The sequence below is a fragment of the Gobio gobio genome (assembly GCF_949357685.1).
Source record: "Gobio gobio genome assembly, chromosome: 16".
NCBI lineage: Eukaryota > Metazoa > Chordata > Actinopteri > Cypriniformes > Gobionidae > Gobio > Gobio gobio.
In genome coordinates this window covers 39,954,308-39,970,185 of record NC_137109.1, presented here as the reverse complement: position 1 = coordinate 39,970,185, position 15,878 = coordinate 39,954,308, and the positions used below count along the sequence as shown (strand labels likewise).

General features: G+C 37.0%; 1 protein-coding gene across 8 annotated transcripts in view; it reads left to right on the top strand.

Moving 5' to 3' along the window:
* Window positions 1–15,878, top strand: part of prom1a (prominin 1a) — a gene marked incomplete at its 3' end in the record, with an annotated part of 88,833 nt that overhangs the window by 36,084 nt on the left and 36,871 nt on the right. For 5 of the 8 annotated variants that reach the window (XR_013818188.1, XR_013818189.1, XM_079839097.1 and 2 more), the window contains exons 2-4: window positions 3,015–3,073; window positions 4,179–4,205; window positions 8,290–8,495. Coding sequence is in view for 4 of the 8 variants with exons in the window: in XM_079839097.1 (XP_079695223.1) it covers window positions 3,015–3,073; window positions 4,179–4,205; window positions 8,290–8,495 (292 nt within the window). The remainder of the gene's footprint in view (window positions 1–3,014; window positions 3,074–4,178; window positions 4,206–8,289; window positions 8,496–15,878) is intronic. The other 3 variants (XR_013818190.1, XR_013818191.1, XM_079839098.1) reach the window with 1 other exon arrangement.

Below are 15,878 nucleotides of genomic sequence, written 5' to 3'. Positions count from 1 at the left end.
AAAAGTGTTATTTGTTAAATCGTAAAAATGTTTGAGATACCCCACACACAGGGTAAAACAGGTCTCACCAGCATGGGGCAAAAGACACATTATTTATACAAATACTTTAGCTAAAGTAATACGTTTTTAATAATGGCTAAATTAAAACTTGTTTAAAGCAGGTTTGTACCATTTTCTATTTATTTTGATAAATAACTATGAATATGCAGATTATCCTTGTCTCCACTCACTCACACCAGCTCAGAGATTCACTCGGCCAAATTTACTGTAGTAAACGCTGCAAAATGCTATCACTCTTTACAACGCGGGCAAATCATTATTTAAGCTATGATTAAATTATGTCTCACGGTTTCAGTCTGAAGAATAACCAGGGACTCACTGCACCTCATAAAACTCGACAGGAAAACCAACAATTGCAAAATAACATGTTACCTTTCTCAGTAGGTGTGTTTGACTTCATGCGGCACTGTGCAGATCAATCGGCGCCTGACTTGAAGCAGTGTATGCCGGGGAAAAATGTTGTCCAACTTGAGACACCGCAGACGCCACGTCACTGTGGCGTATACTATCAAAGCACCGCAAGAGCGATTCTTCACAGTAGTGCATAACAAACCAAACCAAGTTATACCAAAAGATGCAACATACATAATACATGAAATAAACTCGCTACACAAGGTGTCAAGGTTATAGTCTGAAATATGCCAAAACTGTCCTAATCAAGCAATTTCATGGGTTATCTGAAGGTAAAAAGAAGTTGGACATGATGACTGGAAGCCACTTATTAAGGAGTTTCAAATTTCTTTAAGAAAGTCATTCCTTCCTGTATAATTAATTCCTCATTGTTGGGTGTGATGCAAAAGTAAGGCAATCATGTACCAAGGGATTTTAATGAAGACTTATTTCCTTGAATTAAGGTCATGCTAATTAACCAGGGACTTATAGGAACCGGCAAAATATAGCTAGACTGGCTAATGCAGTGACTGGTAATGCTTTTTTCATGGCCACATGCTATGATCCCCTTAACATTTCTTCTTCTTTCTGGCTTTGAAGATGAGTAAGCCTTCAGGAATCATTGGAAGTCTCTGTGGAAAATGCATGAAGGCAATTAGAGTCATATTATTGCAAAAATAAATAAAAAAGACTTGTTGCTTAAAGGTGTCTTCACAGGTACAGTGATGAATATTAGAAACATATTTGAGCTCTGAGCATTTCAAAAATATCTTTAGTAATACTTGATACATCATTGACTCTCTGCCACTCTTCATCGAGGGCTGAAAATCCCTGCAATGCACCAAGTGGAAGATGTACCTCTGTCTCTCACTCGTTTCTTATGATGTTTTCAACCCACTTTAATACTGGAATTTGAGGCTTAGACTCATATGAGATATATATGAGGGGGAAAAAAATGTTGGATGAGATTTCATTTTCTTTATAGGGAATTGAATGGATGGTGAGAATAAGTGCTCTCTATATGTGTAAAATAAGAAGAGGGCCTACAAATTATTTCATTTTGATGACAGTTTACAAAGACAAACATTTTTCAAATGTGTTCGTTCATTTTTATAAGGCCAATTTAGTTACTATATCATTCAAATATGACATTACATCACAGTCACATGGCATTGTTGCTATTTAATTGTGTGTCTAGATACAGCTGTGGGACTGATGTTTGAAGTCATTGCTTCTTTTGTTTGTGATATTGTATCCAGGTGATTTGTATGTTTTATGCTGGTGGTTATTAGACTATGGTGCAGTGGGAGGGGAAAACCTGAACCTTCAGGATATACTGTACAGTACAGAGAGTAGATTTCTATGAAAAGATACTCTGGAGAAACTTAAATTCAGCGAGTTGAACTCTCCGACCATCTTGGAAATGTCTCCAGATAGCTATTTTCTAGGTAATAAGCATAGCTCCTGTCTACCTAAATGGTAAAAAAAGGGGGTGGAAAAATGGTGGAATCTGCTAAATACAATCTGACAACAATGTGGTCAAAATTATGTTTTTTACAGTTGACCTACTGAGGTTAATATTTCTCTAAATAATTATTTTATTTTTTTGCAAGTGATCTGTCACCTCCCGGTTGTACTGGCTGTACTTTGTCTATTTATTCACAGATTGTACTACTTAGGGCGTTTTCACACCTATAGATCATTTGTTCTCAATTTAGTTACAATCAGTCCCGCTGCTGGCCGTCTTGGTGCCCTAGGTGTAATAACTTTATGATTTGGTAGTGCGGAGAGGATTTGAGGATTTTCTTGTGGAAAATCTCACTTTTGAGGATTTTTGAGGACTTGAGGATTTTCTCACTTGAGCACTTGGTGCCCTACACGCTGTGCGTGATGTGCGTTGTGGGAGCTGAATCCGTGGTTTGGCAACCTTTCAAACCGTACCAATATGTGTTTATGCTAGTCACATACGAGTAAAACTGTCCTATTATTGGTCAGCGTTTCCTCAGAGTTTCCAGCAGCGATTTGTTTTGGTGCGGATCCGAGCATGATTGCAGTGTTCACATATGCCTAAACGAACCAAACCAAGAGAGAAAACAGACGCTCAGGTGTGAAAGCATCCTTAGATACACACATTTTAATGTAACACAGCACTGTTTCCGTCTCTTTTGCTTTTCAAATCATTTGCATATGATTTGTCATTGCTTTTGCTTGTAATCCAAACGTTTAATGCATTGTAATGCAACTTTAATCAGCACAGTCATAAAGAATTTCATATACCAATTAAACTTTGCGCAGATGCTCCTCGAGGAAACTTTGTGGTGTCTGTTTATAGGAAGACAACTAATATTTTCAATCGAGATTGTGATAATTGTAGTACTGGAGGCAGCTGGGGGCTAAACACTCGATGAAACAGTACTGAAGGGTTACGCTCATCCACAGTGGGCTCGTTGTTGGTGGGGGGTTTTTTTCAGATGGATGCTGAATAACATTACGTAACCTGTTCTGACGTGGCGGCACTGAAAGAGGCCGAAGCATGCTGACTTTGTTTTCCCCTGTCATTGCAGATCTCGTCATCAGAGTGGCAAAGGATAAATTCGGAGCCATACAATCCGAGTACCAGAAGGTAAGTGCATGCGACTGTGCCTACCTGAACCTCCATGCGATTACGTGCTCCGCCACCACAGTTAATTTGCGGGGACATTGTCTCAACGCATATATTATGAAACAATATTTTAATTGAGTATGAAAGCCAAGGAGCGAGCCTTGCCCCATCATGCGCTTATTCTGGAAGAGCTGTTAATTGCTTTTGGCATTATAGCCTGTAGTAAATAGAGGAAGAAACAATTTGTTGCTTTTTAATAACGAAAATGAGTTTAATTAAACAACAGCTCTTGCTTTGAAGTTTCAGCATCCTACTCCTGGGAACAAACAAACATACGGGGCGAAACTTAATGAATCTGTTTCACCAACATTTCTTTTGTTGTTGAGAGGAAATCTCGGATACACAGCCCGATTATAGTGCTATAATTTACCACATTCACTTCTCAGCAAACAGCCTATATTATATTATAATATTAATTATATTATAGTGTATTAATTATATTATATTAATTACATAAATGCTGTTCTTTTGAATTCATCCAGCAGCACAACTGTTTTCAACATTGATAATAATAATAAATGTTTCTTGAGCACCAGATCAGCATATTAGTATGATTTCTGAAGGATCATGTGACACTGAAGACTGTGAATGAAGATGTATTTTGTTATATTATTTTATTCCTAGGGTTATTCAAGGGCAATTCATTTTTATTCAAGGATAAACACTTGAGATTGATTATTAATTAAAGCTTTATTTAAATGAGTTATTATTTAGTGACATTTAACGAGGTTGAAGAACGATAATCTCAAAATGGTCAAACATCAGCCAATTCATCTTTAAACATATTCACGCTTCACTTTTCAGTTTTGTTCTGTTTTGCTCTTGGAACACTTAAGAATATGGAAAGCTGGATATGGATGTGACTGTCAGCCAAATCCATGATCCACTCAATCCCTGGGACTGTCAAAATGGGTCTGGTTCCCATTACAGATGACCAGTGTTCTTCCTAGTTCTTAAGTGGTTTTTATTTGCCTCTTTAACGGTTTATTTGATTTGGCTTACCATCTGTTCTGTATTTTCTTCTATTTTTGCTGTTCTGCATGCCTCATCATCTGGCACCTCCCAGCCAGAAAACATTGTTCTGACGCTACAGGTAACGTGTGTGTGTGTGTGTGTCTGTGGACTGCTAGTGGTGTCAAGGGCCAAACCGGACCCAAGTCTGACCACCCTTATTCCTTAGTTCCACCTAACCCTTACAGAACCCAGCCCTGTTCATAAGTCTGTTTCTCGTCTAATTTTGGTTGTGAATGTGTCATCCATTTAGAACACGACATTAGATAGATTAAAAAATTGCATTAGACATTAGTCTCAATAAGCTCCCTAGCTTCTTAGCTCCTGAATCAGTATATTGTGTACTCATATTCAGGCACTGGTAAGGACCCTGGCTCACTACACATTGGGACACTGATTGTGACATGACAACAGTTTCGTTGTCAACGTCACTACTGATATGAACAACAGCAGAACGTTATGATAAATACTTTGCTTGTTAAATATACCTGCAACATTTCAGCCGTAAATTAATTATAAATGTTAGGTATATTAAGTTCATTACCTGTCTAGCATGTATGTTTATGTAGAAATATATTTAAATCACGGTTTGTTCAAAACATCTATCGTGTCATTGTGTGTAGTGAGTTGGCTCACATGACTAATGTTTCGTGCTTCAGAACTTCTGGTAAGGGAACATGGTGAACATCGATGCTTCCTGGTTTTCATGGTGCATTGTGGGACTTTTTAGAGAGCGAACGTTTCAGGGCACTGGAAGGATTTTTGCAATTGAAACAGCCCTTAAAATGGACAACTCCCTAATCTTTGCCCTGACTAATGAACAAGGGAGCTGATTGAGAAGCACACCTAGAGTTAATAGTTTTCTTTAACATGCTTAAATTGTAACAAAATTGTAGGGCTTTTTCTATTTCTTTTTAAGCAGATACAATAGGGAGGAGACCGGAAGTTAGAGTAGGAGGGATTGTGACACCCAAATTAAAGAAAAACGAATTAGCGCTGTTTAATATTTAAATAAATGGTTAGCAAATGGAGATTAAATGGAGAAAAAAAAATGTAATTTATACAAAAATCAGACTAGATTTTAAATATTTCTACTTCAAACTGTATTTAATAATTATGTATGAATGTTAAATGTGTTAATATATTTAACATTTAATATGTGGTATTTTATATTTAATATGTGGTACATATATTTTTAAATAAATAAAGTGTTTATGTTTAATTAAATGCCAGATATCAGTTATTGTGTAAAAAAAAAAATAATAATAATAATAATAATGAAAAAGAAATGTATGTAATCCCCAAATTTAAGACCTCTAAATATAATCATTTTTTTTATTCCATTTAAGATTTTTTTATGACCTTAAATTTCATAAAACTAAGATCCTACTGGGACTTTTTTTCATTAGCACACATGCTCCTAAATACATTTTACAGTTCGCAAACATCTCTGTTTAGTCGCAAATGCCTGCACTACAGAGCCCTGATACCTCCATAATTAATCTATAAAAAAGTAGCATGAATAAATAATTCCTCTAAAATGTTGCTAGTTGGATTAAATTTATCACCATCCTATAAGCACCATATCTATGTGCTAACTGCTACACCTCAGCTCTAAATCAACATTACACACTTTTGATAACGTTTTAAAAGTGGGAATATAACACAAGTATTAAATGTCACTTTCATCTCTGTAATTGGTAAGATAATCACAGATACACAGAAATGTCCTCGTCTGCTGTCTGCAATTTTTAGCTCGGCTATGACCCAGTGAGGTGTGCGGCTGCGCGAACAGGGATGATGTCATCCGTAGATGAGCCAGTCTAAAGCTTGAATATGCTGATACTAGAGAAGCTCAGCAGAGGGTCAGTGTGTTATGCTATGTGTGTGAAGTCCCCCTTGATAGTCTTAGCTGCTAAGCTTTTGTGTAATTTCTAACAAGACTTTCAGTTCTTACCCACATAGGCATGAGGGGAAATGAGCTTTTAAAACCACTTTTAGAGAATTTTAAATATGGAAAGGCTCTACCCTTGAGGAGAAGTGAGGGTTCTTGGTGACAGACAAAGCCTCTGGTTTATTCAGCGGATTAAGCTTATCCACAAGCTAGCCTGAGGAGAGCCCTGCTCATTCAGAAGTGTCCATAATGCCACAGGACGTGCAAACGGATTCAATGGTAGCATATGGATAAAATGTTTAACATTATTCCATCATGTTATACGTACAGCATGGAAATTTTGCATGGTTTAATTTCCCTAATTTCAAATGCAGTTTCCTTGGAAGGCTTTTAGTCAAGGATATTTGCTTTTATTTGGAAAAAAGCGCTTTCTCTAGCAAATGTTTTGCTTGTCTCATTGCCTTTTTTTTAATTTTTATTATGAACCGTGAAAATAATTTGTAGCACGTTAAATATATCTTGATGTTCGTTTTACAGTTTAACATAATAATAATAATAATAGTAACATAATAATATAATAATGCCTGTGTATGAAGTGCTCATTTAGTGTAATTGTAGTTCTAAAACATACAGACTTGGCTCTCTTTCCTTCCTTTTAGTAGTGGATGAACTAATCCGAAACTTTAAAGGTCCCATGGCATGAAATTTTCATTTTATGAGGTATTTCAACATTAATATGAGTTCCCCTAGCCTGAATATTGTCCCCAAGTGGATAGAAATGTTGATCGGTGTAAAACCGAGTTCTGGCTGTCTTTCTCTGCCTTTGAGAAAATGACAGGCCAGACGAGCCAATCCTGAAGTCTGTTGTTTTGACGTCAGAACAGGAACGGTTACCTCTCTTTCCTCCACCCAGAGAATCTGGCACGCCCAAGCAAGCGCTCAAGAGATCATGGCTTGTGAACGAGTGAACGCTGGCAGTTTCTCAGTGTTTGGATGTACAAATGAAAACAGAAGTCTTTTTTCAGTTCCTTCTGATCTGTGATCAGTGATTTCTTATGTGTAGCTAATTATTTATTATTTGTGCACACACTGCGGCTTCTCTCTCTCCAGACAGAACGTTGTTTTCTATCTTGTGAGTCAGTGTTTTGTACGTCCTCGTCGCGTCTATCTGTTCTAAAATATGCATACAGTCGTTTCTGCTCAACATCAGCAGACTCACATCTTTAGAGATAAACCTCACGCACGCCGAGGCTCGGGCTGCACGGCCTTCAACATCCCGACCCCCAGTACTGCATCTGGCCCACAGCGGAGGCACCAAACGCGGCGCGAGATTAAGCAGACGGGGGGTAAGGGTGAGGGTCTCCGGCTAGGCTAGCCAGCTATCCCCACAATAAACTGGATTAATGGTACTTTGCATGTGTTACAAAGTTGGTAGAATAATGATGAAGACGGACTCGGCGTGACTGGGACTTGTATTTATTCAGAACTCTCAGATACAAACACAATAAACTTGCCCTGCCAGCGCTCTCACAACTCAGTAGTTACTATAAATAACTTTGTTAGCAATCGCTCCGTCTCTGGTACATTAGTGATGTCCGGTTCGCGAACAAATCATTCTTTTGAACCGGTTCTTTTTAGTGAACCGAATCAGTTCACCAAATCGGACTGAATCGTTCTAAACGGTTCGCGTTTCGCGTCAGCGCTGATCCATAATTTACTAGAGTTACTAACTTTCTGACATGATTGACAGTCCCTCCGACTAGAAATAAACGAATAACCTGAAGTATATTCTAGTAACTAAAACAGTTCACTGAACTGAGACGTGCTGACAGAGCTGATGGGAAGTGAACTCAGGTCCATCCGTCTCTCTGGCAGCAGCTCGTGCCTGGTAGACCTCGTTAAACCACGCCCCCTCTGCTCATTTCAAATGCAAAGATGTCAGCCAATCACAAAAGTGGCCGTTTTTACTGAAGTCTCACAGCAGACACGCCTCTTGAAACAGGGCATTCAGCCCGAGGACAAACATCAGTATTGAAAAAAAGCCTTTTATTTCTAAATTATGACATTTTATGATGTAAAAATCATACTAACAATATAAGCACACCTAAGGAAACATTATAAAATAATAGAAAAATGCCATGCCATGGGACCTTTAAACCTATGCAACTTGGATGGCTTCCTTGACTGAGATTTATTTTCCTGGAATTCAGTTTGTTTGTATTTATAGAACATTTAAGAAATTCTAATCTGTGTAACTTTGTGTTGTGCGCAGGTGATTTATTATGAGATTGGATTTGTGGTGTGTGCGGCACTGGGCCTGCTGTTCACCGTGCTGCTGCCGCTGGTGGGGCTTCTCTTTTGTTTATGCCGCTGCTGTGATAACTGTGGAGGAGAGATGCACCAGAGACAGCGGAAGAACGCAGACTGCCTTAGAGGACTGCTGACCACACTGTTACTCACAACCACCTTCATTATCACGTAAGTTTTTTTGCGTTTGCCTGAATGTGCATGTAAGCTTGCATGTGTCGTGTAACATTTAACACGGTTCCAAAACCTAGGGTAATGCCTACATAGGCTGTATTTTAAGGTATCATATGCACAAAAATGCAAAGGATGTTCCAAAAGGTACCAAGATGCCTTCTTTTGAGCAGATTCAAATCCAAAGCATCACATATTCTTGGTGGAAAATGTATATATAAATGTAAATATAATTACAGTTCCCCCAAAAATAAAAATTCTGTCATCATTTACTCACAAGTTGCTCCAAACTTTTATGAATTTCTTTCTTCTGCTGAACACAAAAGAAGATTTTTTGAAGAATGTCGGTAACCAAACAGTTGCTGGCCCCCATTGACTTTTAAAGGGATTGTTCACCCAAAAAAAGAAAATGATCCCATAATTTACTCACCCTCAAGCCCTCAAGTATATGACATTCTTCTTTCCGACGAATACAATCTGAGTTATATTAAAAAATGTCCTGTCTAATCCAAGCATTATAATGGCAGTGAACGGCAGCCCAAAATTTGAAGCTTAAAAAGGTGCACCCATTCATTATAAAAGTAATCCACATGGCTCCGGGGGGTTATAAAGGCCTTCTGAAGTGAATCGATGGGTTTGTGTAAGAAAAATATCCATATTTAAAACTTTATAAAGTACAATATCTAGCTTCCGGCGGGCCGCCTTCCGTATTCAGCGGAAGTGTAAACGCGGCTCTCGCAATTCAAACCGCTTGCGTAGCGTTAAATTGAATACGGAAGGCGGTCTGCTGGAAGCTAGATATTTTACCTAAATATATTAAATATGGATATTTTTCTTAGAAAACCCCATCGATTCGCTTCAGAAGGCCTTTATTAACCCTCTGGAGCCATGTGGATTACTTTTATAATGGATGGATGCACTTTATAGGGCTTCAAATTTTGGGCAGCCATTCACTGCCATTATAAAGCTTGGATTAGCTAGGACATTTGTCTCTGATTGTATTCGTCTGAAAGAAGAATGTCAATACACCTAGGAAGGCTTGAGGGTGAGTAAATCATGGGCTAATTTTAATTTTAGGGTGAACTAACTCTTTAAGTCAATGCCAACCATTTATAAAAAAAAAACTATTTATTTATATGCATATTATATATTAAAAAACATAAAAAAAACATATTTATGTATTTATATATTTATTTATAAAAGTTTTGTTAAATAATTATATGGAAAAAAATTATAATGTAATATTTTACCCAATATTTGTGTGTGCTGTGTATTCATATTATTTTTAGAATATCATATTCTTAATTTAGCAGCATGCTAACCTCAAGCTCTATTGAAATCAGTTGTGAATTAATTATACAAGCGTTCATATGAGGTGCCACTTGAGGTTATGTAGGTAGCAGATAGCAAAGGCACTGATGTGGACGCTAATATAGTTATCGCTATAGTAATTGTTGTTGATGTGAACGGGCCTTAAAGGGATAGTTCACCCAAAAATGAAAATTCTGTCATAATTTACTCACCCTCAAGTTATTCCAAACCTGTAGGAGTTTCTTTGTTCTGCTGAACACAAATGAAGTTATTTTGAAGAATGTTTGTAACCAAGCACATAGAGCAACCATTGACTAACATAGTAGGGAAAAAAATACTATGGTAGTCAATGGTTGCTCTATCTGCTTGGTTACAAACTTTCTTCAAAATAACTTCATTTGTGTTCAGCAGAACAAAGAAACTCATACAGGTTTGGAACAACTTGAGGGTGTGTAAATGATGACAGGATTTTCAGTTTTGGGTGAACTATCCCTTTAAATCATCAAGAGCAAATTCAAAAGCTGATGATAAGTTCAGTAAAGGACCTCGATATTTGCAGTTAATCTCCCTGTCCTAAAGTCGCCATGTTCCCAAAGGCATATTGTAGACAAGTGTACACTTCAGAAAGAAATACGGCAGGATCGCACAATAGCAGGAACTCCAGGATAGCAACGGCACACTGAATAGTGTGTTTGATGTGCCTCTGCTTTATGGATTCAGCTGGCTGGCTCTTTATTAAAGATTCCATAGCACATGCCTGGCTGCCTGGAGATGGGCATGTCTCCTCATGCAAAAACCTCCTGGGATTTCAACCTTCATGATTCTGATTAAGCCATAACCGAGGCTACTTTACACACTGCTCTCTTCAGGGTCGATCTTGTTTAAAAGTAAGACAGGCGCCAACCAGTCTCTTGGTATGAAGTTTAACTGAAAATCATTCACATATTATGTGATCATCTTGAGAGGACTCTCACAGAGAGATTATGGAAATGTTCTTGTGTTTGAAGCATCTCAAGGGGTTGAGGTTATGAGTTGGTCACCTTTTTAAGTATACCTTGAGAGTTTTGTTGGCCCGTCTTGTCATTTCTGTTTTCCAAGCATTGAAATTTTATTGTAATTGCTTGAACTCGCCTCGGGTTGCTTTTCTGAGGGCTCTGCTGTTTTCTCTTGAAACATTGGGCATAATGTAGTCTTGATGAATAATTAAAGAAGTGACCCAATTATGACAAGAAAAATCCTCATTAGTGCCATCTCACTTTTAAGAGAAAAACGGCATTTCTTAGGGACACTGTCAACCCAGTCATGAACACAATGGTTTGATCAGGCGAAATAACAGCTTGAGGCATGTTTTACTTGTATTTTTAGTTCATTTCCTGTAACACTTTGTCAGGCGGTTTTCCAGACTTTAGATCACTGACATCCATGACTATCTGTTTGTTACATGTTTAGCATTCCTGATTCAGATGGCTGCAAGCATTGAAAGATAATTTGATTTCATTTGTGTCAGGGCAAATGACACAGATGAATATTTGAATATTTGAAATTCTCATTATGCAGTGCTCTGTATGTTGTTGTTAGGATGACAAAAAGGTTTGAAAGTTACATTTTAGTCTGGTTTGTCTCAGTGGTCTGGTATAACGGCGCTCGTAAATGTCAAAATGATCGAAATGGCCAATCAAATCAAAGTAGGCGGGGTTTACTTTCTCTTTTGGCTCGTGCAGTGCACAGTCTTCACACACAGACGAGCGTCTTTTTTTTCTCATGTTTCTGAAATACGTTTCTTATGCTCACCAAGGCTGAATTTATTTGATCAAAAATACAATAAGAACAGTAATATTGAGAAATATTATTACAGATTAAAATAACAGTTTTCTATTTGAATATATTTTAAAATGTAATGAATTCCTGTGATGGCAAAGCTGAATTATTTCAGTCTTTAGTCACATGATCCTTCTTAATTTAAGTACAAAAGAACAGCATTTTTTAAAAATAGAAATGAATTAACATTGCAAATATCTTCACTGTCACTTTTAATCAATTTAATGAATACATATTTCTTCCCCCCCAAAAAAATGTGTTACCCCCAACCTTCTGAACGATAGTTTATATATAAAACATATATTACATATTTTTTGTCTTACTATGTATACGGCATAAAGTTGCCATGTGCCATTGAGCTAAAAATAGATGTTATCACCGTTATTTACAAATGACCGCTCGCATAAATTTGTGTCCTCATTCTGAGCAAGGCTGCTCTTTAACACGTAAAGATGCACTTTGATGCTTTTGCATGCCGTTTTTATTATAGATTTATTTAATTCTGTATGTGCATTTATATTTAAACAGTCCTAAATCAAAGCAATAGTTTTACAAAAAATGGATCATACATTTTGCATTGATATGGATAAGACATCAGGGTTTACATACATTTAAATGAGCCAATTCATTCATTAAACTGTGGTCCTAAATGTAAAGCCGCACACACACATTTACAGAGAGGGACATTTCATTGTTCATAGCTTGTTTTTTTAAGCCTATGAGACTTATTGAATCGACTTTTTTCCTCAGATGTTTCCTGAAATTCCTTCTGAACACAAATGAGAATTGTTGATGTAAAATAAGGGCTCTAAAACTCGTTGTTCTTTGAAACAATTAGATGAGAAATATTTGAGTTTGACATTGAAATCTCTTTTTTTTTTGAAGATACACGGTTGGAGTCATTGTTGAGATCTCTTCTGAAACTCTAGAGAAGACATTATATAAGCTTACTACGTAGGACAATCTGAGGAAAATCTGAAGCAAAACTCTCCATTGGCTTTCAGTTTGTTCTCGTTGCTATCTTGGAGAAAATATTGAGCTATTAAAGTGGTCTAATTTGTCATTTGTCATTCCTGTGTGACTCGGCTGACTGTTTCTTAGCTGTGATTGGAAGCAGGGCAGAAACCCAGCTGATACTCAGAAGGAGTGTTACGCTCAGGGCATTGAAGGTCACCAGGGCCACTGCTCTTCTGCCAACCCCAGGGCTCAGCTTGCAGAGATGGCCTGTCAAATTCAATACAGTAGAGCCTGTGAACCCACATGACATCCATAGTGCAGCTGGGCTGTACAATACTCACACATTCATTCATTAAACCACCCCCGTTTAATCATTGAAAAGCTACATTTGCACAGTATTTGTGCTGTTACTGTCAGTTTAGCTTGTTTTCGGTTCGTTCATCCTTGAAATATTATAATGCATGGATAGATCTTGATTCAATCTTGGTAATTAATCGTTTTAGGCACATATGTGTAAGTGTGTTTTTTTTTACATTTTTGTTTAGCATATGTGTGTGAGAGCAGAGACGGTTAGCATGAGCTTCCGGCTCTCCAGCCTTAAATAGATTAAACATATTGCAGCAAATGCATTTTCCACAGATCTTGTCTCAGTCCTCTATAATGGTTTTCACCCATCTGATATAGAGAAGTGTATTAATAAATTAGAAAAATGGAAAATAGAAGCATTTTAACTAGTGGTCAAAAGTCCTCTGTTACCTCACTGTATGTACACTACTGTTCAGAAGTATGGGGTCGTGAGATTTTTTTGATGTTTTTGAAAGAAGACTCTTATGCTCACCATTTATCTGGTCAAAAATACAATAAAAACAGGAATATTGTGACAAATTATCACAATTTAAAATTACTGTTTTCTATTTGAATATATTTTAAAATGTAATTTATTCCTTTGATAGCAAAGCTGAATTTTCAGCATCATTACTCCAGTCTTCAGTCACATGATCCTTCAGAAATCATTTTAATATGATGATTTGGTGCTCAAGAAACATTTCTTATTATTATCAGTTTGCCGTTTTTGTAGAAACTGTGATGATTATTTTGATGAATGGAAAGTTCAAAAGAGCAGCATTTGTTTATTTGTAACGTTTAGTGATGCACCGAATTGAAAATTCTGGGCCGAAACCGAAAATTTAGGATGCACTTGGCCGAAAACCGAAACTGAAGCAGAAAATTGCCTCTTTTAAAAATGTATACTAATATATTAATATTAATATATTAATCCATTAAATTCAAGCAATTTCAAGCAATTATATATATATATATATATATATATATATATATATATATATATATATATATATATATATATATATATATATATATATATATATATATATATATATATATATATATATATATATATATATATATATATATATATATATATATATATATAAATTGCTTGAATTTAATGGATCTGAAATTAAAAAATCAGGAACTAATAGAGTAATCAAACTTTTATTAAGTTACATAACACAACCTAAAATATTTTTAACAATAAATATAAATAATAGGCTAATACCAAATAGGCCTAATATTATTATTCAAGTTTTATGTTCCATCAAATAAAATAGTTTTTTAACAGCTGTGCAAAAAAAGATCCACAATTATCTGAATAACTGCACACAAAATCACTGAATGGTTCTCATTAAGAACATGAGATGCTGCACTGAATAGTCTGTCACTGTTCTCCGGGAAAAATGGCATTTGGGGGGTAAAATATGTGTTTTATTGGCTGCTAAAATTCGCATTCCTGGGTCTAAATATCACATAATTGGGGTCGCTTCAACCCGCGGACATGGAAAAACATCCCGCGGGAAAACCGTGAACTTGGCAACACTGCTTGGGGCAGATAAATACCTGCGTGCAATCCGCGCAAGCAACGGAAAGCGGCCTTCGTTCGCACGCCAGTAGTCAAGGGGATTGTCGCTTCTGGCAATGGGTAGTTGAGCTGGATACGTCTCTATTTGTTCTCATACCGCTGACATGCTTCATCTTTGATAGGCAGACGCGTCACGTGATTACAGCTCGACCGTGAGTGAAACCTAAGCGCTTGCGCACGGATGGGAGGGGCGGGTGACATTCATTTTCGGTTTACGTTTTCGGCTGTTTTTTTTATTTCAGCCCGAAACCGATAATGGCATTTTCGGCCGAACATTTTCGACGGCCGAAATTTGGTGCACCCCTAGTAACGTTATAGTCTTTTTCAATTGGCACTGTCAAAAAATTACTAACCCAAGTCTTTTGAACAGTAGTGTATACAGTATCTCTTTTTGCTGATGTTGTTCTTTTGTTATTGTGTAGAATTAAAGTAAAAATTAAAAGTATTAGTGATATAGAGCTATAATGTAATTGTTTACCACACCAGCTGTAACATCCAGTAGATGAGCAGTGAAGATATACTGTAACTACAGACTTTAAGTCACGAGCTGTCAGTATGTCAATATACTGCAAAATCTTGACATACGTATTAAACACAAGACTGCAAAGTTGAGAGTGGAGAGTCTGATTTCATGACATCATTCTCAGTTTCTATAGTAACAGCGACTACTCTGATTGGTGGACCTTTCTTCAGGATTTTGACTAGTGTGATATTTCAGTTAGAATTTGGAAATTGGGAAATTGAAATCACACTGACTTATTGTGAGGTCCTCGAACAGTTTGAAGTTATGAAAGGTGTCCTTGATGTAGAAACCCTGATTAAAGGTGACTAGTGCCTGAGGATTGTCTATATCTAGCTTGCAATAAGTGTGAATGTGCTTGCCTAAGAGAGAAACCATGGTTACAGTGACAATATGTCCTGATGTGACTCTGCATCAGCCTCTTCCTAGGTGTGTGTGTTTGCGTGCGTACGTGCGCGTGTGTGTCTGTGTGTGTTTTCAGTTATCATAATGGTAGTACACCTCGCCTTGGCACATAGCTGTACAGTTGATTTTCATCTGTGTATTTGCAGAGTTGCGATTGTGTTGTAAAGCAACCTTTAAATAGATCCATCATCAGATATTACCGTCATCAGTCCACCGAATACAAATGAAGATCAGTCATTGTCGAGAGTTTCTTCAGTTTGTGATGATCATGAATGATGAGTATTTTAGCTGTAATATTCAGCTCAAAAATACGCCCACAATATTTTTGTGGCACAGAATGGTGAGAGAATGCTTTTGTTTGTGTGGTTAATCATGTGTCCTCCTTCTGTCCTACACATGAATGGAAAAGAGAAATGATTGTCTCACACTTCAA